The 23,650-nt window shown below is 59.4% G+C and overlaps 5 protein-coding genes across 5 annotated transcripts; 4 read left to right on the top strand and 1 right to left on the bottom strand.

Moving 5' to 3' along the window:
* Nucleotides 1–1,086: 1,086 nt before the first annotated feature.
* UV8b_07758 (uncharacterized protein) lies at nucleotides 1,087–2,941 on the top strand (the record flags this gene model as incomplete). The annotated part of the gene is made up of 2 exons (XM_043145255.1): nucleotides 1,087–1,788; nucleotides 1,883–2,941. The coding sequence occupies 2 exons, from the start codon at nucleotides 1,087–1,089 to the stop codon at nucleotides 2,939–2,941; spliced, it is 1,761 nt and encodes a 586-aa protein (XP_043001190.1).
* A 7,844-nt stretch (nucleotides 2,942–10,785) lies between these two features.
* On the top strand, nucleotides 10,786–13,106 carry UV8b_07757 (uncharacterized protein; the record flags this gene model as incomplete). Its single annotated transcript, XM_043145254.1, has 2 exons — nucleotides 10,786–11,300; nucleotides 11,426–13,106. The coding sequence occupies 2 exons, from the start codon at nucleotides 10,786–10,788 to the stop codon at nucleotides 13,104–13,106; spliced, it is 2,196 nt and encodes a 731-aa protein (XP_043001189.1).
* A 2,596-nt stretch (nucleotides 13,107–15,702) lies between these two features.
* On the bottom strand, nucleotides 15,703–16,071 carry UV8b_07756 (uncharacterized protein; the record flags this gene model as incomplete). Its single annotated transcript, XM_043145253.1, has 1 exon — nucleotides 15,703–16,071. The coding sequence occupies one exon, from the start codon at nucleotides 16,069–16,071 to the stop codon at nucleotides 15,703–15,705; it is 369 nt and encodes a 122-aa protein (XP_043001188.1).
* Nucleotides 16,072–17,277: 1,206 nt separating this feature from the next.
* On the top strand, nucleotides 17,278–18,983 carry UV8b_07755 (uncharacterized protein; the record flags this gene model as incomplete). Its single annotated transcript, XM_043145252.1, has 3 exons — nucleotides 17,278–17,424; nucleotides 17,529–17,543; nucleotides 17,631–18,983. 3 exons carry the CDS (start codon nucleotides 17,278–17,280, stop codon nucleotides 18,981–18,983), a joined length of 1,515 nt encoding a protein of 504 aa, XP_043001187.1.
* Nucleotides 18,984–20,989: 2,006 nt separating this feature from the next.
* Nucleotides 20,990–22,733, top strand: UV8b_07754 (uncharacterized protein; the record flags this gene model as incomplete). The annotated part of the gene is made up of 3 exons (XM_043145251.1): nucleotides 20,990–21,127; nucleotides 21,217–21,231; nucleotides 21,315–22,733. The coding sequence occupies 3 exons, from the start codon at nucleotides 20,990–20,992 to the stop codon at nucleotides 22,731–22,733; spliced, it is 1,572 nt and encodes a 523-aa protein (XP_043001186.1).
* Nucleotides 22,734–23,650: the final 917 nt, after the last annotated feature.

The raw sequence follows: 23,650 nt of genomic DNA, 5'->3' as shown, positions 1-23,650 counted from the left end.
GGCGGTCGGCGCGGATCTAGGACATGGCGAAGGGGTTCTGTGTGTTCTGTGCGGCATTCGTGGTGACTCGCTTGACTGGGATCTTGGGAGATTTGGAGATGGACAAGCTTCGGTGGGGTTGGGGGCTGAGCTGAGCTGCAGTTGGCAAGGCCAGCTGGCTGGCAGGAGACGGGAGCCTCTCGGCCGCAAGCGCTGGCTCGCGAGGTCTTTGGGCTGGCTGAATCCACTGTCGGATATGTAGGCTGCCCCGGCGACTAGGCGGTCATTTCATTTGCTACAACCTTTTAGACCTGCCGGGTGCTTGTGCTTGTGCTTGTGCTTGTGCTTGTGCTTGTGCTTGTGCTTGTGCTTGTTGTGCTTTGCGCAAGGGAAACCGCCGCAGCTGCCGAGAAGACGGACGTGTCAAAATGTCCGTCGGGCCCTACTTCGTTCGACCAGACGGTTTTATTATTTCCGCCAGCAGCACCCCGGAGCCATGACGGCGACGGGGGCGGCTGGCCACGCCAAAAAGCCCGGTTGGCACTGTGCGCAGAGAATCGAAGCCCGTGTGCAGAGAACGCTGCCAGGGGGGGAGCGCGCGTCGACAGGCTTCCCGTCGCCGCCGCGGCCGTGGCGATGCGCACTGTGCTCCCCACACGTGGCCGCGTCACGCGCGGCTGGTTCGGCAACAGCCAGGCGCGTGCACAGACAGACAGTACGGATAACCTCTTGCTGACCACCCCGTCGCCGCTTGGCTCTCCCGTGCGGCGACAGACAGCAAAGCAAAGCAGGAAGATGACTGCGGATTCCTCATGCTTTAATTCCGAACCGCCCTTCTCCTGCTCCGCTCGGGAACCCAAGCTCTTGAGCCACCGTCTCCCCCCCCCCCCCCGCGGCCCGACTGCTTGCTGAACGCATGAATCAGGCCCAGGGCCCAAGGCCTCGCCTCGAGAACCAGCGCAACGCATCGCATCGCATCGCATCGCGTCATCCCGTGACAAACGGCCCGGCCGGGCCACTCGCCACCGAAAACCTGCCGCGAGGCTCCCTCGCACACTCCGCAGCCGCCCTCAACGGCCGCCTCGGCGCGCCCGCCGTCCCGCAACCATGATCGAGCTGGACGTGTTCCGCGCGCGAGACCTGCACATCCGAGAAAACATCACCTACCCCCCCGGCGCCAACGCGACCGACACCTTGATCGCCGGCGTGCATCTCAACGCCACGGCGCTCAACATCTCCGAGTACAGGTTCTACCCCGGCAACCGCACGCTGTCCAACGAGTCGGATTGCTACCTGGCCTTTGAGCCCTACCAGCCCGCGTTCCTGGAAGCCAACGGCACCTTTGTCAACGCCACCAGCTGCTACAGCTCCATCTACCCCATCGGCCCGCGCGGCTTCGCCGGCATAGGCCTCGGCGTCGCGTACGCCCTGGCCATCGTCCTGACCCTCGTGGTCCTGGGCAAGCACGGCGCGCTGTACCTCCCCGTCACCCGGCGCTTCTACCCCATCGGCCGGCGGTGGCAGTGGTACTGGGCGTGCTTCGTGTCCGCCTGCGCCCTGGTCAGCCTGCTGACCAATGTCGACGTCGAGAGGTACTTCCTCCAGGACCTGCCCATCGTCCTCTGCGTCTTCTTCTGGTTCCTCATGTGCCAGGGCACGCTGGCCTTGGTGTGGGAGGCCGTGCGCCACTGGGGCAGCTGGCTGGAGAGGCAGTACGTCGACCCCAACCCTTTCGTGTATCGCGAGGACGACGGGCGGGCCAAGGTCGAGTTTTGGCTTCCCCTGTGGTTTTACTTTTGGGTCTGGATGGTGAGTGTGGCGGCACCGTTTCCGTACCCCCCCCCCCCCCCCTCCCTTCACCCCTCTGGGCATCGGGGCTGTTTTCTAACACAGCGCACGGCAGAACTTCTTCATGATCGTGCCTAGAAGCTGGAACTTTGCGAGATCCCAGCACTCTCCGGCTCAGACGGCAGAGATTGCCGTTGCGGCCGCCACGAGCGCTCGGTTCAAGGCCGGCGCGTTCTGCCTCGTCATCGCCTGGCTCACCATCCTCTTCTCCCTGAGCCACTCGATCCGGCACTACAAACCCCGCCACCGCGGCATCTTCAACCAGGCGTTTGGCTTCGCCCAGGCCGTGCCCCTGCGGTTCGTGCTCCTCGTCGCCCTGGCCGCCGCCCTGATCGCGTACCAGGCCCTCATCTCCTTCGCCTGGGACCTGTCGCTCGTCAGGGCCCGCGATGCCAACGTCGCAGTCATCATGGGCTGGGGGTACGGGCCGTCCCTGCTCATCCTCTACGTCCAGATCGCGTACGGGTTCCTGGCCCCCAACGAGGACAAGGAGCTCATCCGGCAGAGGCGGGCGCGGGGCGACGTCAACGACCGGGAGCTGGGCATCGTGCGCAAGCCAGCCTGGTGGCGGCGCGTGCGCGGCGACCACCTGCGTTCCGTGCGCGACCAGATCAACCGCAACGTGAACGAGGTGGGCGGCAAGCGCGGGGTCGGCCGCCGCACCGAGGACGACATGGAGCTGCACGTCAGGCTGGAAGCGGAGCGATCGGCCGTCGACGACGACGACGGCGTCGAGCTGGGCGGCCTGCCCGACCGCCCGTCCAACCCGCGACGCGAGCGACCCGGCGTTGGAAACTTGGCGGCGACGAGGACGACGACGACAGCTCACCCGCCCGGCGTGCGGTACATGGGCAGCAACGAGCGTCGACACGCCGAGGCCATCATGCAGAACGCTTCCGGCGCCCTGCTCCCCAGCGAGGCGGCGGCAGAGCGAGCCCGAAGAGCGGCCGCCCTCATGGAAGACGGCCCGCCGCCGCCGCCGTACAGCAGCGACGAGACAAGACACCGACCCGAGTCCCAGGGATCCGGGTCTGCCCAGCGGTCAAACAGCGCGTCGACGACGCAGAGCATCAACGCGGAGCCGCAAAAGGTCAGGAGCATGCTGGACGTATAAGCAACGAAGCGGAGCGCCCAGCCCGGAGCCACAACCGTCTGCATGCTGGGCGTATAAGCAACGAAGCGGAGCGCCCACGTCGGGGCCACAACCGTCAGCAGCATGCTGGACGTATAAGCAACGAAACAAAAGGGGGGAGGTGCTGGCCATGGGTCCCCGGTGCATTCAACGTCCGCCGCCTCGCTTTTCCTCTGTTTCAACGAGCAATCAACCATGAGATATCTGCAAAGCGTGTTCCTTTCCCGCAAGGTCCTGCCTGCATGGCGAGACGCTCGAACGGCGCGGAGGCACAAGTTAGTAGGCAGCGTCGCGGGATACCATTGACTTTTTGTTTTCCAATATCGGCGTTTGTTTTTTTTTGACTGCGTGTTTCTAGAAATACTACTTGGATACTGCGTCCCCCGTGCCAGTTGTACCAAAAAAAAAAAAAAAAAACGTGCAAAATTGCCGCACCGCGCCGGACCCCCCGAAGCGGAAGAAAGCATCGTGTTTTGTCACGGGCGAGTCGGCAATCACAACGCGAGGGGAGGGCACGTCTACTCACCCCGTCTCAGGGACGTGTCTGCTGCGGCGGTCGCGGCCGTGAGACGGATCCCCTCATTGGCGTTGGCCACCGAGCGCCCGGGGCTTCGCGCGACCGCTCGGACACGCATGAGACCGTAGTTGGGGAGGGCTCATGCGAATCCGCCCCGTCTAATTACACGGGATAGGATACCCCATTGACCCTGCCGTGCCCTGCCGTGCCGAGCCGTGCCGTGCCTGCCTGCCGTCTGCTGAAACCGTCCTGGTGGCCCTTTCTTCCCAGCGGCGATGCTGTCGGAGCAGGGACTATGCGGTGCTGTTAATGCCGCTGCCGTGATGCGCTGCCTGGTTTATGCCGCCGTTGCCGGCTGCAAGCCGCGGCTGGTGAGGATGTCGCCGCCGCCGCCGCCGCCGCCGCTGCTATTTGGGGCATCAGTGAGGAGGTGCCCGAGCGGTTCGTATACCAAGGAATTCATCACCTTGTTTTGGTTTCCTGCGGATGCTGGTACGCCACGAGGGAGAAATGGGTGCGCTCGTGGGAATGTGCGCCGTCCGTCTTCGAGGGGGGGGGGGGGGGGGGGGGCGAGACGTGACGACAAGGATATGCTGGGCTGGATGGGGAAGCAGAAAACGCATTGATTCATGCCCATTCTTCAAAGTTGGGGAATTCCAAGGCACCACACCCCGGTATCCACGGCATTGTCTCCTGCCAACAGCGGGCTGGTGCTGTCCCGGGGCACCCAGTTGGTCTGCGACTCTTGGATCCGGCGACTGAGGACGGTTGCGCCGTCTTCCCACTCGGGGGTTATTTCGACTTTGACGAGACGAGAAAAGGCCAGTTCACCAAGGCAATCACATGTATCTGGCTGGCTGGAGGCATTTTGCAGCTGGAGCGGAGCACTGGCTGCTTTCGAAGAAAAAAAAAAAAGAATAATGACAATAAAAGGGTCGCTTGATTGCAACCTTGTTCAGCGCATCATGGCACCTACGCAGCGGCACTGCTACCGGCGCCAACAAGAGGTACATGCCCACGCCGTAACTCGTAGGTCTGTCTGTTTAAGCCAGGGACAGGCACGTCACGTCATGGATTTGGGTTGCCACCAAGGTTGCATCGGCCACGGAGCTCCATCTGCCGCATCGCCGCCGCCGATGCCGGCTGGCCCCTGAAGCGTTGACGACATGGTTGCCTATGATGAAGGATCGGCATCATCGCCTGCACCCGCAATCATGTTGGCGCCCTGACCATAGGAAGCTGTATTCCGCTAGCCGGCGCTTTACCGTGCTGAAGCATGGCGATGCCGAAAAGGCAGCCCGCTATGAAGCAGTCGCGTACGCGCTCGCTCGCTCGCTCCCTTTGCCAACCATCCCGTAACCGAACTTTAACCTTAACCAATGTTGGCGATTTGAGGCGCACGACTAAGATGCCATCATCACGACGGGTCACCCCACCCACAGTCAAGAGCCAGGAGCGAGGTGGTCATCGACTTGTTGTTCTTGGCGTACAAGAACCGCGTACCCGTTTCCGCCACTCGGCAATGAGCTTTCCGAAGTTGGCGCAAAAGGTGCTCTGTGTTGGTGGCAAGGTCGCCTTCATCTGCAACAACATCAAAAACATCTGCCTGGCGCTCTCATCTGCGCCAAACGTTTGGGAGGCTGGCGATTTGCATCGCCGTCGCGGGTGCTCCGCATGGGCTACGGAGCACGTCTGTATATAAATCTGGAATTGTAAAAGCACTCATCACTGCAGGGGCATTGCATTGTTTGCAATGGCAACGCAACGCACAAACAAGTCCGTGCCCGTCGTGGAGGGAAACCACAAATCATGGACGGCGAAAAAAAAAAAAAATATAGTGGCTGGGAGCCACATGGACCGCTCTTTTCTTGATCACAAGCCCCGAGACTAGGGTTGCTGCAGGCAGGGTTCCAGTCCATCTCAAGGGAACACTTCCTAGCTTGGCCCGTTTGTTCAATGTTGCGTCGTTCACCCCCATGAGTGGCGGGATGATTTGGCTGACAAAAAACTGACAAATGGGAGGACATGTCCGGAACCATGCACACACCCGGCATTGCGGAACAAAGTTTGTTTGGGGATGCGGCGAGGCCGGACCTAAGAATTTGAGTCTCTGCAGGAAATAACCATCTTCTCGGTGCAGGGCGACAAGGTCGTCGAGGATATGCAACGTCTCTCGCACAGCGTCAACCCCCCCGGGGGTCGGGGAGAGCGATTTCTTCGGCCATGTTACGGACACTGACTGCATCTCGCCGTAGCCGTACGGGGTAGTGCCGCTTGCATCCATTGACACGAGCTTCCGGAAGTCCCGCAGCAGGCCGCGGTGTCGTCTGATCCGTCTTGACGGGGATAGCCGGGACCGGATCAGAAAATAGCCGTTTCCACAGCTTGCGGAATGCAAGTTTCCGGGCCAGGCCAGGCCATGCCATGCTTTCTGAAATCAAAAAGAGAAGGAGAAGAAAGAAAAAAGAAAAAGAACGAGGGTGTGGCTGGCCCGTGTAAATTTGCTGCATCCATCCATGAGCCCCGAGCTGCTGTCAAGAATGGGCGGGATCTAGCCAGTTGTTGTCTGTCAATACTCGTCGTTCTACTCCGTACTCCGTACATCATCCTGGACGTTGGGGTCGCTCGAGAGCCAGGAGCACATCAGCGACAGCCAACTTGTTCACGTAGTCAAGCGATGCCGTGGTTGCATGCGTCATCCTTATAACGCCGACAATGTCGAGGCAGCCCAGCCTGATTCTTTTGGCTTGTGGTGGCACCAACCACCTGCAGCCCCCAGTTCCGCGGAGCGATCCAGGACCCAGCCAGGCACCAAGATCATTCGCCGTTCCCGTGCCCCTGGCCCAAGCATTACCTAGACAGTTGAGTGAGTGGTGCGAAGCCACCCCCCCTTGACCTCCCTTCCGAGAGTTAAGCTGGAGGTCGGTCGGAAATGCAAGCCCCGTACAAGGGGGTCGGCCAAAAGCCATGCCGGCTGAAACCACGCACAGTGTGCAGGTTTAAATGAGAAACCGAACAAATGAACTGGTCGTCTTGCTTTTTGGCTTCAAGACGAGGGCAAGCAAGTTGGAACAATGCTCTTCTTGAGGCTGGCTTGGGTGGAAAAGAACCAAGGATCCAGACTATGCCCGTTGCGGGTTTCCGGTATTACGGTTTGCAGAGTTGTGGCCTTTGCCATTTCACCTCTGGCAAGCCCCAGCTTTGCCACCAAAACCATAACATGGCTGGGCGCGATGCTGTGGCGAGCTTGTCCAAGTCTCGTGGTTGCATACTCGAGGGCGATGGCGGAATTTATAAAAAGTCAAAGAAAGGTCAAAAAGAATATGCTCGGCCAGCAAGCAGCCCAGTTTCCGGGGGCTTTTGTCGAGAGGGGAAAACAGGGCCAGCCCCATTTCTTCCTACATATTTGCCGCGCTGCTGGCTCCAATCGTTGCCGTGGTTTTTGCCTGGCGTTCTAGAGGCTTCAAATGGCACACCACCCAGGGAGTAGTGCCCAGTGCCCGGTGCCCTCCACCGACCGTGCAGCGACCAGGTCCATATGTGCGTTACTTCCGAGAGAGCGTTGTGTGGGTGGAGATTGGAGTGGCAAGAGGCAAGTGGTGTGCAGGCAGCCTAGGCAGCCCTGGCGTTTGGGGGTCATGGCTGGGACATTCGGATCGTAGCGCAAAGGCTCCCGGCGGCGTGGGTTCGAGGGCTGGGCTGTTTCGTGGTTGTTTCGCGGTTGCTTCTGTGTGACGGCGTCGCTCAAGCCCGGATTGCCGTTGCGTGAATAGTGGTGGTGATGGATGGCTGGCGACGGTGGTGCAGCGGTGCAGTGGTGCAGCGGTGCAGTGGTGCAGCGGTGCAGTGGTGCAGCGGTGCAGTGGTGCAGCGGTGCAGTGGTGCAGTGGTTGCAGGTGGCGACGCCGTCGCTCCTTCCTTTGACTGTACCTTGCGCACACACGTACCACGTACCTGTACTCCGTACCTGCCTTGGCAGAGTCGACCCAGCCAGGGTGTGGCCTGTTGCCTGTTGTCTCTGGTGGTGGATGCTTCAAAGTTCCTTCCTGAGCCATCCGTCTGGTTGCCGCATCGGAATGGAATCCAGCCAATTAATTAGCCCCTGTAACGTGCGCCCAGCTTTCTTCCATTCTTTCTACCGTGGAGCAGCTCTGCAAGGTGCAAAAAAGAAAAAAGAAAAAATAAAAAAAGAAGAAAATAAGAAAAGAATAATATTATTATTATTATCAGTATTAAAACTAAAAAAAATAAAAAAAAAAAGAAAAAAAAAGAAAAAGAAAAAGAAAAAAAAAATCACCCATTCGGCCCCTCCGAGGACGTGAGGGGTGCACACCACAGTTGGCGCCTTCCAGCCTGGCTCGGTACCTACGGCTTGGCACTGGCGTGCCTCGTTCACTTCAATGTTGTTTCCACATAATGCCCTGGCCCCTGTCGACGGGCCTCATGACCTACCTGGAGAAGGGCCCCCCCCCCCCCCCCGGCAGACATCCGCCGTTGCCGTCCCACTCCAATGGCCCGCCGCAAAGCTGGGGCGGTGGGTTCTTGCATGGCGCTACGGTACGGAGCACGCTTGGGCGATCTTTTGGTCCGTGAGGGCGACAGTCGTTTTCCCAAAAAGTCCATGAGAAGTTGCTGCTCCGCGTGAACCGGAAAAGCTGATGTCTGGTCCTTGATACGGAGGGCAGCGTACTGCTTTTCGGGCGGCATCCAAGGCTGCATTCAATGTTGCATGTCTGGCGTCAGCGCTGCAGGATGAAGTTTCCGGCAAGAAGCGGGCGGTTTCGTTTGCAGAACCTTGGGAGGCTCCACGGAGTCATGCGGCGAATCCCGCAATTCGGTTGCTCGATTGGACTCGATTGGACTCGATTGGATTTGACTCTACTCTTCGCCGATTGTCGAGTCTGCGGGCTGGACGACCGACGCGCCAGGTTGATGGTTGATGGTTGATGGTTGACGCCTTGGTGCCAGGCTGTCCTGATTGATTCGTGAAGCAGTCTGGAGCGTACCTGCGGCTGCTTGGGTGTCTGGTGCCTTGTTGCACAGGGGGACGCCAGCGTTGTACCTGCAGGCACCAGGAGCCCCAGGAGCACCCAGGTGCCGCCAGGAGGAACCGCCAGGAGACACGGCCAGGAGACACGGCCAGGAGACACGGCCAGGCCAACGTGCAGGCTGGGCGTCCCCCCCCCCCCTCTCACCCCCCCCCGGAGTCGTGGACCACAGCGTGGTTGGAAATGCCCGCTTCCGGCTGGGCGTTTCAACTGAAAGTCAACTAACTGGTCCATCTCTCGGGCCCAGCATTGGTGTCGACATGTTTTTACAGAGGCGATGCAAACCGCACCCACCCACCTCACTCACTTCATTGCAGACCCCGGGCCAAGTCCTGGAGTCGTTGATTTGCATGTGCCATGCAAGTCTGCTTTCGTGATTCGGTGCCGTCGTGCCTTTCCGGCCATCTCAGACGCCTAGGTACATGTATACGGGGCTCTGCTGCCGCCACGCACCGACCGCGACTGCCCATGTTGCGGGGATTTCACATTTATAAAAAACAAGAACAAGAAAAAGAAGGAAAAGAAGAAAAAAGGCGCCGTCCTCATCTCCTGCCACGTCGACCCGAGCAAAAGTGTCGAGGCTGCTGATTCGTCCTGGGTACGGTGATGCTGAGGTCTGGGACCCCCAGCCGCCACCATGACCTAACCTCGACGCCTTGACTCGGGGCGTGCAGTGTAGTGCGGTGCAGTGCAGTGCAGTGCAGTGCAGGTGCATCCGCAGCAGCCGTCTCAAAGGAACAGCTGGAGATTGTGTTGCTTTCCGTCCCTTTCGTCCCAGTGCCTTGGTTATGAGAATCGGACTTGTCTCCGAAACTGACAAGTCTCCTCGGCGCTTTGCCCTGGTCAAAGGTACCTTACCTTAGGTACCTAGGTACCTAACCTACCTACATGTGCGTACCTAGTCGCTGACCCGTTGCTGCGCTGCGCTGTGCTGCGCTGTGCTGCGTGCTGTCTGGTGCTTGCCCCGTGTGCCCTTGCGCTGTAGCCAGCCCTGTTGTGCTCTGTAACTTGTAGCACCGGCCTATGGACCTATGCCTTGACCTGCCCCCCGTATTTCCAACCCCGCCTCCCACAGAGGTAGGTAGGTACCTAGGCACCTTGTCCCTTTCCCATTCGTTGCCTCTCCTTATCATCGTCGTCGTCGTCGTCGTCTTCCTCTCTCCCACTCTCTATCAACTGCAGCATCAAGCAAGCAAGCAAGCAAGCAAGCAAGCAGTCGCAGCGCAAACAAACCGGCAGGTCCAAGTCCAAGCCAAGCTGCGCCGGCGGCCGTCTCCACCAAGGAATCTAGGACCTGCTGTCCAAAGTAGGTACCGAGTACCCATCATCCATGTACGGGGACTGGAGCATGCCTGCCAATCGACAACCAGCAGCACACCCCTTCCACCCCCCTCCCCCCCCACAGGTACCTGCCTATTGACTCACTGCTTGGCGTCCGCCCCTGGCGTAAACCTGGCCTGAACCTGGCACGGGCCCGACCATACTGAACCTCGCCTGAGCATCGTGCTGGCCACCCGGACGTCTGGACTTCTGGTCTTCAGAGGTCGCCCACTCCAGTCAGCATCGAGCCCTTGCTGCATTCATGTTGGCGTCGCGTCTTGTCTCTCCCTGTCTCCCTGGCCGCCCACTGGGTCCTTGCTCCGCTGGCGCCCGCCTCTCTATGTATGTAGATTCCCATCAGTCCATCCACCCACTCCCAGAGCCCTGACTTGTCAATGCTGCGCTCCTCACTTCTCCTCACTCACCCGCAACTCTCACCCACTGTGCGCTGGGCGCTGCACGCCGCACAGTTCACAGTTCTCGGCCCACTGTGCCACGCCCTTCCTCACACACCCCCCCAGCCCCCGGGTCGAGTTCAAGGAACCCCCCACCCCCTCCGCTTCCTCCCCCCCCTCTGCTTTGCCGGATCCTTCAGCCTCACCCACTTGCGCACCCGTTGCGTTGCCTCCTGCGTTGCCTCCTGCGTTTTGCCTTTTGCTCATATTGACCTTTTTGCTTTGCCTTTGGTCGGCGGTCGCCTAATACCCTCCACCCCCTGGCGACCATTCTCCGCTAACTCAACCTTCATTTCGTCCTTCTCCCTTAACGCTGCAGAAAGCATCGCCCAGCGCCAGCCGTCCGCCAATAATCTCTGCTTCTCTTCACCAACGCATCCAATCCCACCCGAATCCTTGCCCCGACGACTGTGCTGCGTTTTTCTGATCCCCCCCCCCCCTCGGTTTTCCTGTGTTACTCTGTCGTCACAAAACAAGCTGGCCGTCATGGCGGCAGCGTTCCGACCTGTCAACTCGCTCATCGAGGAGCCTATCAAGGAGGAAACGACGACGACGACGACGACGACAACGACGTCTTCTTCCTCGTCCGCCACACCCCGGCCGAGGCCCGTTTCTCGCCAAGCACGGCTGCGACAATCCCCCTCGCTGCACGATGACTCCAAGACGCCGACCAGGGCAACCTTCAACGTCCCTTTGGACCAAAAAGCTCTCCCCGACGCTTCGTTACCGCCGCTTCCCGACGCCAAGGACATGCCCCGCCGACAAAACTCGCAGCATTCCAGCAAGTCCTCAAAGAGAGATTCCATGGAGATAGACGTGGATGATTCCGATGGCGAGAGGGGTGCTACAGGCGAAGACGGTGCCGCATCAGACGCCGAAAGCGTCAACGCTGACGGCTCCAAATCTAGTCGCAAGAAGAAGTCGCAGAGGTTCTACTGCACCGAGTATCCACCGTGCAACTTGAGCTTCACAAGAAGCGAGCACCTGGCTCGACACATCAGGTGAGCTGCCGCAACTCTCCTGTGACCCCCCCCCCCCCCCCCTTCCCAACGCTCGACTCCATCCACACGTGTCTTTTGCGTCGGTCCCTCGAAGCGAGACTCGGTGCTAATGCATCGTGACACAGAAAGCATACCGGTGAACGGCCATTCCAGTGCCACTGCTCTCGTCGGTTCTCCAGGTTGGACAATCTGAGGCAACATGCGCAGACGGTCCATGTGAATGAAGACATTCCCATGGACTCGCTGGCAGCGACTGGCTCGCGATTTCAACGCCAGATGCGAACGACGGAGCGAGTCAGGCAAGCCGGCAACCGGGCCAGAGCGTCGACAGGAGGTAGCGCGGGCGGACCAATCCGTGGTCACTCCAAGAGCCTCTCGACTTCCAGCATCGCCAGCATTCCTTCCGTAGGCTCTGGTTACGGCGGTCCCCAGACCGAGGCGAGGCGGCGTCCTCCGCCCCTCGTCATGGCTGCGGACCCCCGGTCGCGTCTTTCCGTCGAGTCGTACCGCAGCAATGCCGACAGCACATTCTCGTACCGACCTCCTTCGCCCGGCGACTTTAGCAACCCCACGTCGGCCACCTTCTCTACTGCGCAAAGCAGCCCCCGCTGGGCGTCGAGGATGGGCTCGCCTACTTCGGGGCACACGCGCTCCCAGAGCCTGTACACCTCCGGGAGCCGCACGCCGGGTCGCCGCCTCAGCGTGCCGTCGGGAGCAAACCCTTTCCAGTCGCCGGTTCTCGGGCATCCTCACCACAACCACCACCCCCACCACCAGGCCTTTGGTGCCCCCGGCCAGTTCAACAGCTCGCATCCTTCGGCGTTCCCACCCGCAGCAAACAGCTCCAACCTGGTCGCCTCTCCCACATCGTCTGCTTCGGGGTGGTCCGGTCGACGAGACTCGGTATCCAGCAACCCCGACGAAGCCTGGCGAAGACGCACGTGGCATCCGGAAAGTCGCAGCTACGTCAACAACCAGCAGCAACCACAGGCGCCGACCCAGACGAACCAGCAGCTGGCCATGGCCGGTCAGGCGATGGTCCGACCGAACCCGCCCGCGCCCCCGCCTCCGCCCGCGCCCATCGCGAACCCGCCAAACCCCCAATCGTCCTTTCGACTGCCAGGCATCGAGTCCTTTGACCCCCTGCCGCCCCGGAGGCACCCGACGCCTCCCCCGCCGGCACAGCGCGGTCCGTCGTCGCCCCTGGCCATGGACTCGGAGCCACCCTACCGACGGCCGTACGCGCCTGGTGCCGGCGAGATGACGCAGCCGGACGAGCGTCGCAACCTCAACATGTACGATGCCAGCCTCCAGCGTGGCCTGAACCGTCTGGATCTTAGCCACAAGACGCCGCCACCCCGCGACGGCGCCGGCTGCTGGGGCTCCGAGGCCAACCGCGCCATGCTCGCCCAGGCGGAACGGATGCAGGTGAATCAACCGACTGTCCGGTTCCAGGACCAGATCCCGCCGTCCCAGCAGTACGGCTGCGCGACGGCCAACGGCCGAGCCCTGCACCAGCACACCATGTCCGCCCCCTCCATCACGACACCCCGCGAGAGCAAGCGGCATGGGTGGTACCACGGACCGGCACCGTCTCAAGGCGGGTACGCTGCGCAGGATTCGCGAATGGCGCACGTTGACCGCATGGTGCACCCCAACCTGAACGGTTTCAACGGGTTTCCGGCCAGGGAGCAGCCACCTCTGCAGCCGCAGCAAGACAGGCAGGCAAACGCCGATCCTCTGCGACGGCTGGAAGCGCTCGTCGCCGTGGCCACGAGCGAGGGATCCACCGCGACAGCCTACTGAATGCCGCAGAGATGTCGATGCATTGTTTGAAGCAAAGCTGGGGGTTTGCGAACGGGGGGCATGCATGCTTGGCTGGCACTTGGTTGGCCGCCGAGTTTCGGCACGTCGCTGTTTCCCCGCCCCGGCGCTGTATCTACTCGAGCCAACTTTTTGGAACCAACTTTTGGAACGGTCATGTCCACTTTCTTTCTTTTTTTTTTTTTTTTTTTGTCGCGCGGATTACGGCCGGATTACAGTGTTTTTTGTCAACTGCGGTTGCCCAGCAAAGCCCTTTTGCGGTTTTTGTTTGCTGTTGGTTTTCTACGGGATCTTGGACGAGGCCAACGACGTGATGAGATGTCCGAAACGTTTGATGTCAGGTGGTGACCCCGGCGGACGGACCCTGATGCATGAACACGGCACGGTACGGCACGCAACAGTTGGACGGCGACGTCTTACGTATCGGGGACGAGTGCATGGACTGATGGACTGATGGACTGATGGACTGATGGACGGATGGACTGATGGACTGCATGGACTGCATGGACTGATGGACTGCACGGACTGCACGGACTGCATGGACCGCATGGACGGGCTTGTCGACCGGGTTTGCCGAGGACACAAGTGGTATACAGGATGGCAGCTAGGGTTTGTCTTTCTTTTTTTTTTTTTTTTTTTTTTTTTTTTTTTTGGGGGGGGGGGAGGTTCTCTTCTCCTTATTTTCCCACCTTTCACTTCACTTTTCTTGCTTCTTCTCTCTTTCCTTTCTTTTATCTTTCTTTTTTTTTTTCTTATGACGGCCTCAACTCGATACCCTGATGTTTGATACCAACTACGGAGGGGATTCTCTACTTGTCCGCGTCGTTGACGGGCGTGGTGTGTGCATGGGATTTGCGGGATCGCGCGGCGTTTTCTCCGAGACTGTTTGGCACAGATGAAATGAACTGGATGACATGCCGAAGGTGCCACTGCAAAAAAAAAAAAAAAAAAAAAATAACAATACAATACATACAGTACATGATGTTTTCCCAGAATCATGGCGCCGAGCGGGTGCTGTGCGGTGCTGTGCGGTGCGGACGGGGTGGCAGCGTCGTTTTGTGGTTTGATGCGGCTCGGCTGGTGAAGACTCGGGCGTGTTTCGCGGGTTTCGCCGGCTGGGGGCCTGGGTATGCGTCAGTTTGAGCCGGCCTGCCTGGTCTCGAGCCTGTCTGGTTACGGTTGAAAATCAGCCAGCGTCGAATTTGAAAACTTGATATGGTATATCACTTCAAGCTTAAGTCTGCCTGGTTACGGTTGAAAATCAACCAGCGTCGAATTTGTGAAAACTCGATATACTTGTTAAGTCTAGTTGCTATATATCACTTTAATCAAGCTCGAGTCTGCCTGGTTACGGTTGAAAGTCAACCAGCGTTTGTCTTTGTGAAAACTTGATATACTTGTTAAGTCTAGTTGCTATATATCACTTTAAGCTCGAGTCTGCCTGGTCACAGTTGAAAAATTAACAGCGGTTCGAATTTGCGAAACCTTGATGTGGTTAATAAGTCTAGTTGCTACATATCACTTCAAGCTCGTCTCTGCGATTAAGCTAGAAAAATCAACTAGCGTTGTAAACGTGGGAAAACTCACGCCTTTTACCAGTCGAGTGCTTAAATGTCACTTTAAGCTCGACTTTGCGATTAAAGTGAAAAAATCAACAACGGGCGTTTCACACTTGTGAAAACCTTTAATCTTTCACATTATAGTTCCTGAATATCACTTTAAGCTCGGCTGCCTAGGTCAAGGTAAAAAAAAATCAACCGGCGTTTCGAACTTGTGTGAAAAACCGGCGAATTCCACGAGTCGAGTGCAGCAAAGTTAAAAAGTACCCCAATTGTCAGCTCGCGCGCCTCGACCGGTCTCCAGCTTGGACCAGGGCCTCGACGGGAGTGCCATGTGGGCGCCCAGGCCCTGGGCTCGCTTCATCCTGCCGGTTGCTCCTCAAGCACGGTCGGTGCCGATACTGCCGGCGATTTAGTGGCGCCACGCCAATCAGCGAAGGAAGGGGGAGGTTGCCGGCCGGATCACCGGCTCTGGGGGGGGGGCCCCATGCGGATTACATTACATATTATCAAATTACATTACGCATGCAGAGTAAGTCTGCCTGCCTAGGGGGGCACGAATGGCAGGCAAGTCGAGCAGCTCGGTTGGTGCAGCTGATGCCTGGGCTTGCTGACTACAAGGTGGTGCAAGACAAGACGGGACGGATCGCATGATTGCTGGGAGAGTAGTAATGTAATGATGCCCATTTTATCGTAGAGGAAGACATGATTTGCAAACGCTTTAAAAAAAAAAAAAAAAAACATGGGCCCACCCAACATAGTAAAGAGGACCAAACTGTTGGAATATCCAGATGATTTGGGGAACCTGTATTACCCACCGGATGTCGCGTGCCTCGCACCGCGACGGGGGACGTGGCAGCATAGCTTTTGCGAGGGGCAGCCCTGTTCGCGGCGGGCGCGGCGGGCAGGCAAGGATGCCCGTCTGTAACCAGTTGAGACTTCCTTTATGGGGAATTTCCCCTGCCATGTCCGGAATGAAGAGTTGGTGTAGGTCCCAGACGCCGGCTGGTAGACGCAACCTAGCCGGAAAGGGGTTCCCCGGTCTTGTCCCCGGCCAGGCCTGCCAGATGGCCTGGAGATTCGGCACGGCCCCGGCGGAGGAGCAGATTCGCCCAGGGCACCTGGCGGCAAGGACGGCAAGGGTGCGCTCGCCCCAGGGCAAGGCGTATGGCCAGGCGCATGGGCATTGTCGGCGAATGGGCATACATGGCGAATGGCGCAGACTTGAAACTGGAGAGGGCTTGCCATTCTACCCGGGCTCGGTGGTCGACGGGCTGCCGTCCTATCCGTGAAACTGTCACGAGGCCCGCGGTGGCCGAGGGGCCATATGCGGCGAACTCAGGGCCAGCCAGCCTCAACCCAACCCGTTCGGCCGGCAGTATTCCCATCGCGGGACGGGCTGCGAGGAGTGAAGGGAAAAAAAAAAAAAAAAAAAAAAAACAGTACGAAAGGGGCAAAGACACGCGAGGGCTGCTTGCAGGTCTGGCCGCTTTGTCCTGTTCCGCGACGGGCAGCCAGGGGGGCCAGCAGGTTCCAGACCGCGCGAGCTGGCCGCCGGGCGGGCCACGTGAGCTTGCGCCAACCAGGGGGAAAAAAAGGGCCTCGCGCGATAGAGCCAGGACAGGTTCGAAGCTTACTGTTCCGGATGATTGGGGCGTGCTCGCAAGGCCGCGCAGCCGGGGAGGAGTTTGCCTCGTCGACGCTCGTCGACGCCCCCGGCAAGGCCGTTGGCCGTTGGCCGTGAGGCAGGGTGGCATGTGGTCTCGCCGGCCAATGGGGAGGGCCCAAGCCAGCAACGTACATACATACATATGTAGGTATGTATCGCGCTTGACCTGAGCCCGGTGCGGGGGGCCCGGTGGCCGGAGGGCGGACCCACCCCACCCCCACCCCCCACCCCCACCAGCTGGGCGCCAGCTGGGCCCAGATGGACGGGGCCCCGATGCTCTGGGGTTTCCTAAACCGGCCGGCTGGGTTCGTATTGGCGCGCGTTGCCACCGGCGCAGCCTTCTCTTACTACCTGCGTTATCGCCGCCGTGCTTATTCCCCCCAACCGGCGACGTGTTTGACCTCGACGCCGCAGTCTAGGCCCGAGCTGGACCTTTTCTCGACCGAAGCCACCTCGCCGGAAGGGGCTGGCCATCGAGCACCTGGACGTGGCACAAACCCGCCGCCGCGATAATGAGCAAGAGCGTCCAGCTCACACCCGTCTCAACAATAGCTGGTGTCGCCGCCCGGGCGAGCCATGATGGTGTCGCTGCCACCGCGGAGCTCTGCTCCGTTCCAACGTGGCCTTTGACGCCAGGTTTTTTTTTTTTCCTTTCACCATTATAAAGGGCCGCCGTTCTGGCCGTCGCCGTCTGCCTCGCTCCCCCGCCGGCCAGTCTTGAGATCCTCATCTCTCACACACACACTCTCTCTCCCCCTCTCTTTCTTTTTTTTTCTATCAGTGTAGCCTGGTGCTAGACAGTCATTACGCGGTCTGTCCTGAAGAGACGAGACCCAACCCCCCCCCCGCCGTCTCTGTCCCACTCCTTCTCCCAAGAGAACGCAGTGAAACGCTCTTTTTTCTGCCCTCCCGGCCATTTCGCGCCATGAACTCGCTTGCTATTGCAATTGCCGCCTTGGCGGCCAGCGTCTCGGCGCTGCCCCTGTTGGCCCAGGAGGTTTCTGTCGGCGGCGGCTCGTCGTGCTTGGTGCGCTGCTTGGACACCCCACCTGCCGAGTGCCCGGCTGGATACGTATGTTCTCCCCTTACCACTCTTTGTTTTTTTTTTTTTTTTTTTTTTTTTTTTTTTTTTTTTTAGAAAAAAAGACTGAATGAAGCTGACTTTTCTCGGAACAGTATATCGGAGGCGAGGTACATCGACCCCCCTTCCGGCGGACGACCCCGTATTACTTGGGTCGGATACTTGAGAGCGTCTTGGGCTAACTCGTGATTCTCCAGCCCGGCTGCTACACTTGCTGCAAGGACCTCCCGGTCAAGGCCGCCCCCGTGTTTGCCAGAGACTCGGAGGACGACGAAGACATCTTCGCCCGCAGCGAGCACCTGCAGGCCAGACAATCCGCCGACGACGGGTCCTCTGACGGCACCGTCGACGGCGGCGACCAAGGCTCGGCGTCGGATGGCTCGGCGGCGCCCGCCTCGGGTGCCGCAGCTCCGGTCCCGTCGACTGTCGCCCCGCCATCCGGAAGCGACGGTAGCGGTGACTCCAGCAGCAAATCCCTGGGCTCCGGCTCTGACAACTCTGGCGGCAGCTCCGGCGGCAGCTCCGGCGGCAGCTCCGGCGGCAGCTCCGGCGGCAGCTCCGGCGGCAGCTCCGGCGGCAGCTCCGGCGGCAGCTATGATGGCTCTAGCGGCGGCACCAGCGGCGGCTCCGGCAGCGGCTATGATAGCTCCAGCGGCGGCTCCGGCAGCGGCTATGATAGCTCCAGCGGCGGCTCCGGTAGCGGCTATGATAGCTCTAGCGGCGGCTCCGGTAGCGGCTCCAGCATCGCTTCCAGCGTCATCGACGGTATCAGTGGCACGCTCCCGATGATGATGATGGGCGGACTCGGCGGAATCGGATTGAGCGGCGGTCGCGGCAGCTCTTTGAAGAACAAGATTATCCCGACAAACGTCCGCGCAGCGGCCTCGCGCGTCAGGAACTTGGCCCGCCCGACGGGCGTTCGAGCGGGCTCGGGCGTCGCCAACCTCCTCCCGTCGAAGCTTGCGGCGCATCTGAAGCCCACGGCCGGCAGCAAGATCGGAGCCCTCAAGAACAAGGTCAGCGGCACCATCAAGGCCCCGGTCGCCAAGGCCAACACCGTTGCCAAGAGTGCCGCCCAGTCCGTCAAAGGCGCCGAAACCAAGGCCAAGACCATGGTCAACAAGGTCAGCGGCGCCGTCAAGGCCCCGGTAACCAAGGCCAACACCGCTACCAAGAATACCGTCCAGTCCGTCAAAAATGTCCAAGACAAGGCCAAGAGTGCCGCCCAGTCCGTCACGGCCCCCGTGAAAAAGCTATCGTCCATCGCCGGAAAGCTTACCGGCAATTCCGCGTCCACAGGAAAGGTCAACCCGCTCATCACGTCCTCCAACGTCAACCCCAGCAAGCTGAGCGTCATCTCTAATAAGCTTGGCTCTTCCAACAAAGCACCGGCCAAACAAGCGTCCCAGCCGGCCGCTAAAAAGGCTTTGAAGATCGCCTCGACGTCGCTGAAAGTTGCTAGTAAAATTGGAGGAAAAAGAAGAGGCCGCCGTTCCGTCGTGGAGCGCGAGCCCGAGACGTACTTTGACGAGTTTGACAACGAGGAGTGATGCTCTGAACTGGCGGGTGTTTCTTCTTCTTCTTCTTTTCTTCTCATATTTTTCTTTTTCATATGTTTCTTTTCTTCTTCTTCTTCTTCTTCTTCTTCTTCTTCTTTCCGAGCGGGGCCGGTTGAGCTGGTGGCCCTTTTTTTCGTTTCTTCCTTTCATTTCTGGACTTGGGGCTCCTCGACGAGAGCAACTTTAGGTTTTGTATCATCTTGGGTGGTGTCTGCTGTTGACCACGCGACCCCTCACGGCATGAAAGCGTCGGGACTACTTGGCAGATTCTTTTTCTTCTCCATAACGAATTTCTCATGATATTTGTATATTCAAGGGCTTGTAATCAGCTGCGACAGTCATTTTCCCGGCAGGACATATTCTTCTTACTTCTCCTTCATGACGATAGTTTGATATTATATATTTTACCGCCTGTGTGAATAACTTCCTCGATCTTGCTCCCGCCTGAGATGTGATTTTTTCTTTGTACGTCGTTTCCCAACGTGCGGCGCCAAGTCACTGTCCTTCATCTTTTGCTGCGTGCTTCTGCGTGCGCTCGCGTATGCGCCTCTACTTCGACACTCGTTCACCTACCCTGAAACTCCGACAGGCCACGTAGCAGAGGTCCTGATAGGCCGTCTCGGAAAGAGTCCCGCTCTCGCTGCTAGCACATCTGTGGCGTTGCCGTACGGAAACGCGCTGGTCTGGAATCAATCGCATCGGCACATACTTGGTATCGCAGTATGTAATACCCAGTCAAGTCACACATGGTGTGGCGTCACACTTTTGGTGCGACACTTGGGACTCGTCTTACTATGCTGGGCAGATCGAGTACTGGGTACGACCCCGGGGCTTCGACCCGTCTCAGGTCGCGGTCACGTGCGTAGCATCTTGGTGTCGTTTTAGCATGTCCCAGGGCGTTTTACCACGTGATATGTCGTGACTTGAAAGGGCCACGTTGAAGTGATGGTAAGCCCGACGGCATGTAGTCTTGAAACCTATAGAACTGGGGTGATCTATGGATCTGACCTGGCTTGAGGGGGCGTGTCAGGGGCCTGGCGACGTGTTTACCCGCTCTAGCCCGTGACAGTCTTGCGTCTCGGCTGCGCAAGTCCCTGCCATTGGTTACGTCGTCAGCCATCAGCAAGTGACACATGACACCTGCAACCATGGCGTTGTAATACGGGCTGGCGGCATCTCGCCCGGCCATACGGAACCTCGCCCGAAACACCAACGCGCCAGAACAGCCCCTGTTTCACCGCCAGGTCGCGTGCTGGTCTGGGCCCTCACGAACAGCGGCGGGGCCGGCGCCGGAGGTCGGAGAGCGGGCCCCGCCCCACGTGGCCGGTGGGCCGACCAGCTGTCAAGATTGGCCGTACAGGGCAAGTGGGGGCGTCCCAAACCGGCCGGCATCGTCGTACTAGGCCGACGCCACCGGCATGGCCTTCTTTTTATAGTAGCTGGCCTTAGTAGATGCGTCTTACTATGTATCGCAGTCCCGCCCGCAGCCTCCAGACCGCAGGCAAACCCCCCGGCCAAAGAGGCGACGTGTTGCGCTCTTGCCCAACTGCCCTATCCCCAAGCCGGGGACCATCGCCTCTCAACCCAGGCCACGCCCGACGCCACCTCGCCGACCGTCTACAAGCCTCATCGACCGCAAAACCCCCCGCGGCTGCTCCGTTCGAACGTGGCCTCAACGCCCGTCGACGCCCGGCTGCTGCTTATAAAGCCCCGCCCGTCTAGCGACTTCCCCGGCACTCCTGGATCCCCCCCCTCCTCCCCCCCCCGGCCTTTCCAATTATCCCACACTCTCTTCCATAGTCCCTCGGTACAGCCTGGTGCTTATCACAGTCTTTACAACCCCCCCCCCCCTCTCCCCCCCCGTCCCCAAGCGAGACGCCTCCATCCATCTCACTCATTCCGCAACGCGGCAGATACTCCAATTATTTTTCTTTGGTTTCTCCCCCCTCTCGCCGTTCTCTAGTACCATACAAGGTAAAGAGCGGACATCGCACGCCATGAACTCGCTCGGTTTCGCTCTTGCGGCCCTGGCCGCCGGCGTCTCGGCGCTGCCTCTGGGGCCCCCCGTGCTTGCTGACGGCGCTTCGCCCTGCTGGAACCTCTGCCTGCGCGAGCCCGTCTGCCCGTCTGGATTCGTACGTCTTTCTTTGCAATCCCCCTTCCCCCGCTGATCTTGCGATGCCCAAGAGGGGAGATCTGAAAGCTAACATTTTCTCGACGACAGTATTCCAGGGGCTCGGTACGTCCCCCGCCCGGCGAAGACTTTGCAAGGCGGACAGTAAGAGCGGACTCGGCTGACAATATCTTTTTTTGGTTCTTTAGGGAGACTGCTACACTTGCTGCGAGAACCCGCGCGTGTATGCCCGAGCCGAGGAGGACGTAGACGACATCTACGCCAGGGCCGAGGAAGACGTGGACGACATCTACGTCGACGACATCTACGCCAGGGCCGAGGAAGACGTAGACGACATCTACGTCGACGACATCTACGCCAGGGCCGAGGATGACATCTACGACGACGTCGTCGTTCCGGTCGAGGACCTCCAGGCCAGGGACGACAGCGGCAACAGCGGCAACAGCGGCGACAGTAGCGACAGTAGCGACAGTGGAAACGGCGGCGACGTGGTCATGTCGGCCCCGTCGCAGGCGCCGTCCAACGCGCCCGGCGTGGTCATCCTAACGGCCCCGTCGCAGACGGCCGCCAACGTGCCCGTGTATACGGTCCCGCCGCCGGCGGTCAGCGACGCGCCCGACAGCGTGGTCATCGTGTCGGCCCCGACACTGGCGGCCTCCAACGGGCCCGGCAGCGTGGTCATCCTGTCGGCCCCGTCACAGGCGGCCTCCAACGCGCCCGGCAGCGTGGTCATCGTGTCGGCGTCCGACAACTTCGTCCCGTGGTCTACCGCCATCCAGGCCACGGCACCCACCGACACCGGCGTGCCTCTGATATACGTTGAAAGCTCCGCCGCCTCCGGCCCCGCCATCACCGTGCCCGCCGTGGCTCCCTCCGCCATCACCGTGCCCGCCGTGGCCCCCTCCGGCAGCATCGTGCTCATCAACGGGCAAGCCTCCGTCACCACCACCACCGCCGCCGCCGCCACCAGCTTGAGCCCCGACTTCTACAGATACTCGAGCGGCTTCGGCGGCGGCGTCTTCCACCTCGTCGACACCCTGCGCAAGCTCCTCGGCGCCCAAAAGGCCGAGACCGCCAAGCTCGCCGACGCCCTGAAGAAAGCCGAGGCAGCCGCCAAGGCCGCCGTCAAGGCCGACTCCGCCAAGGCCGGGTCCACGGTCGCCAAGGTCAAGTCGTTCTTCGGCAACCTCCTGCCGGGGCAAAAGGCCAAGAGCGGCAACGCGCCCGGCGGCATGACCTCTTTCTTCGCCACCCCCAACTGGAAGCAGAACTTCGCTCGTTCCCTCGCCGACACGGTCAAGTCGGACGTCGGCAAGGCCAAGTCCTTTGCCGGCAACGCCAAGAACACGGTCCTCACCGTCGAGAACAAGGCGCAGGGTGTCGCCACCACCGTCGACGACACCGTCACCAAGGTCATAGGCGCCGGCGCCGCGGTCAACAGCAAGGCCCAGGCCCTCGTCAACAAGGCCAAGCAGGACGTCAAAAAGGCCAAGTACGTCGCCCACGCGATCTCCAACTTCGCCAGGGAGGAAGAAGAGCCGTCCATCTTCGAGCGCGAGCCCGAGGAATTCACCAACGAGTTTGGCGAAGAGGAGTGGATCCTCTAAAGGAGCGAGTGAGTTGAAGAAACACAAAAAAAAAAACTTGTCTTTAAAAAAACCCGTCTTCTCTGTCGCCGCGCAGGGCAGTTGGCTTTTTTTTTTCTCCTTTCTGGACTTGTTGCATCCGACTTGGGGGAAGTCGTTTGGGGGTTTTGCATCGCTTGGGGTGGCGCCTGCGAGACAGCCTGGCATTAGAAAGCGTGGGAAATACTAGGGTTTTTTTTTTTTTGCCTGATTCTGTAATTCTCTTGTAATTGTTTTGTGTTGTATAGCTTCTACAGCTGCTACGATCCTTGCCACCCGTCATGTGGCTTCTTGCGACACTCTCTTCCGGCTTGGGACAGACATCCTTTTACTTTGCAAGTCGGAGAATCTCGTGTCAAGAAAATCATCGACTTTATAGTAGGCCGCCCTGTTATAGGCCCGAGATATATAGAGTCGTCAAACAAATTGTGCACCTCAAAATGTGACGCGCTATGGACATTCGCACCCGCAAGAAAGGTGTCGTTTAATGGATTCTTGTCCCACGTTCGGCAGGTTCCTCCATCGTCAGAAACCAATGCCAACCGCACGCTTGCTGGACACCGAGTCGAGTTTGCAAGCAATGTGCGTGCATCACGCCGGATGTTTCCTACCCGACGGCATCTCTCGACGCATCCATGCGGGCCACGACACGAAGCTCATCTTGGAAGATATTTCTTAAGCACGCGTGATGTATTATCGCGAGTGTATATTAAGAGAAACATGGGCTGAGCCCACTGATATTGTGCTTCAAACCTCATACCGTAGACTTGCAGAAACTAATCTATTAAAAACATCCCGGTTCTTGGGACTTCAAGTTGCCTCTGGCGGCTGGCCTTGTCCTCGGAGGCGCCAAGCGATGGGCGCCACAGGCAGCAAGTTGGTGGCAACGGTCGTACTGC

Source organism: Ustilaginoidea virens, chromosome 7, assembly GCF_000687475.1.
Source record: "Ustilaginoidea virens chromosome 7, complete sequence".
Taxonomy (NCBI): Eukaryota; Fungi; Ascomycota; class Sordariomycetes; order Hypocreales; family Clavicipitaceae; genus Ustilaginoidea; species Ustilaginoidea virens.
This window is presented reverse-complemented; position numbering and strand designations above follow the sequence as displayed.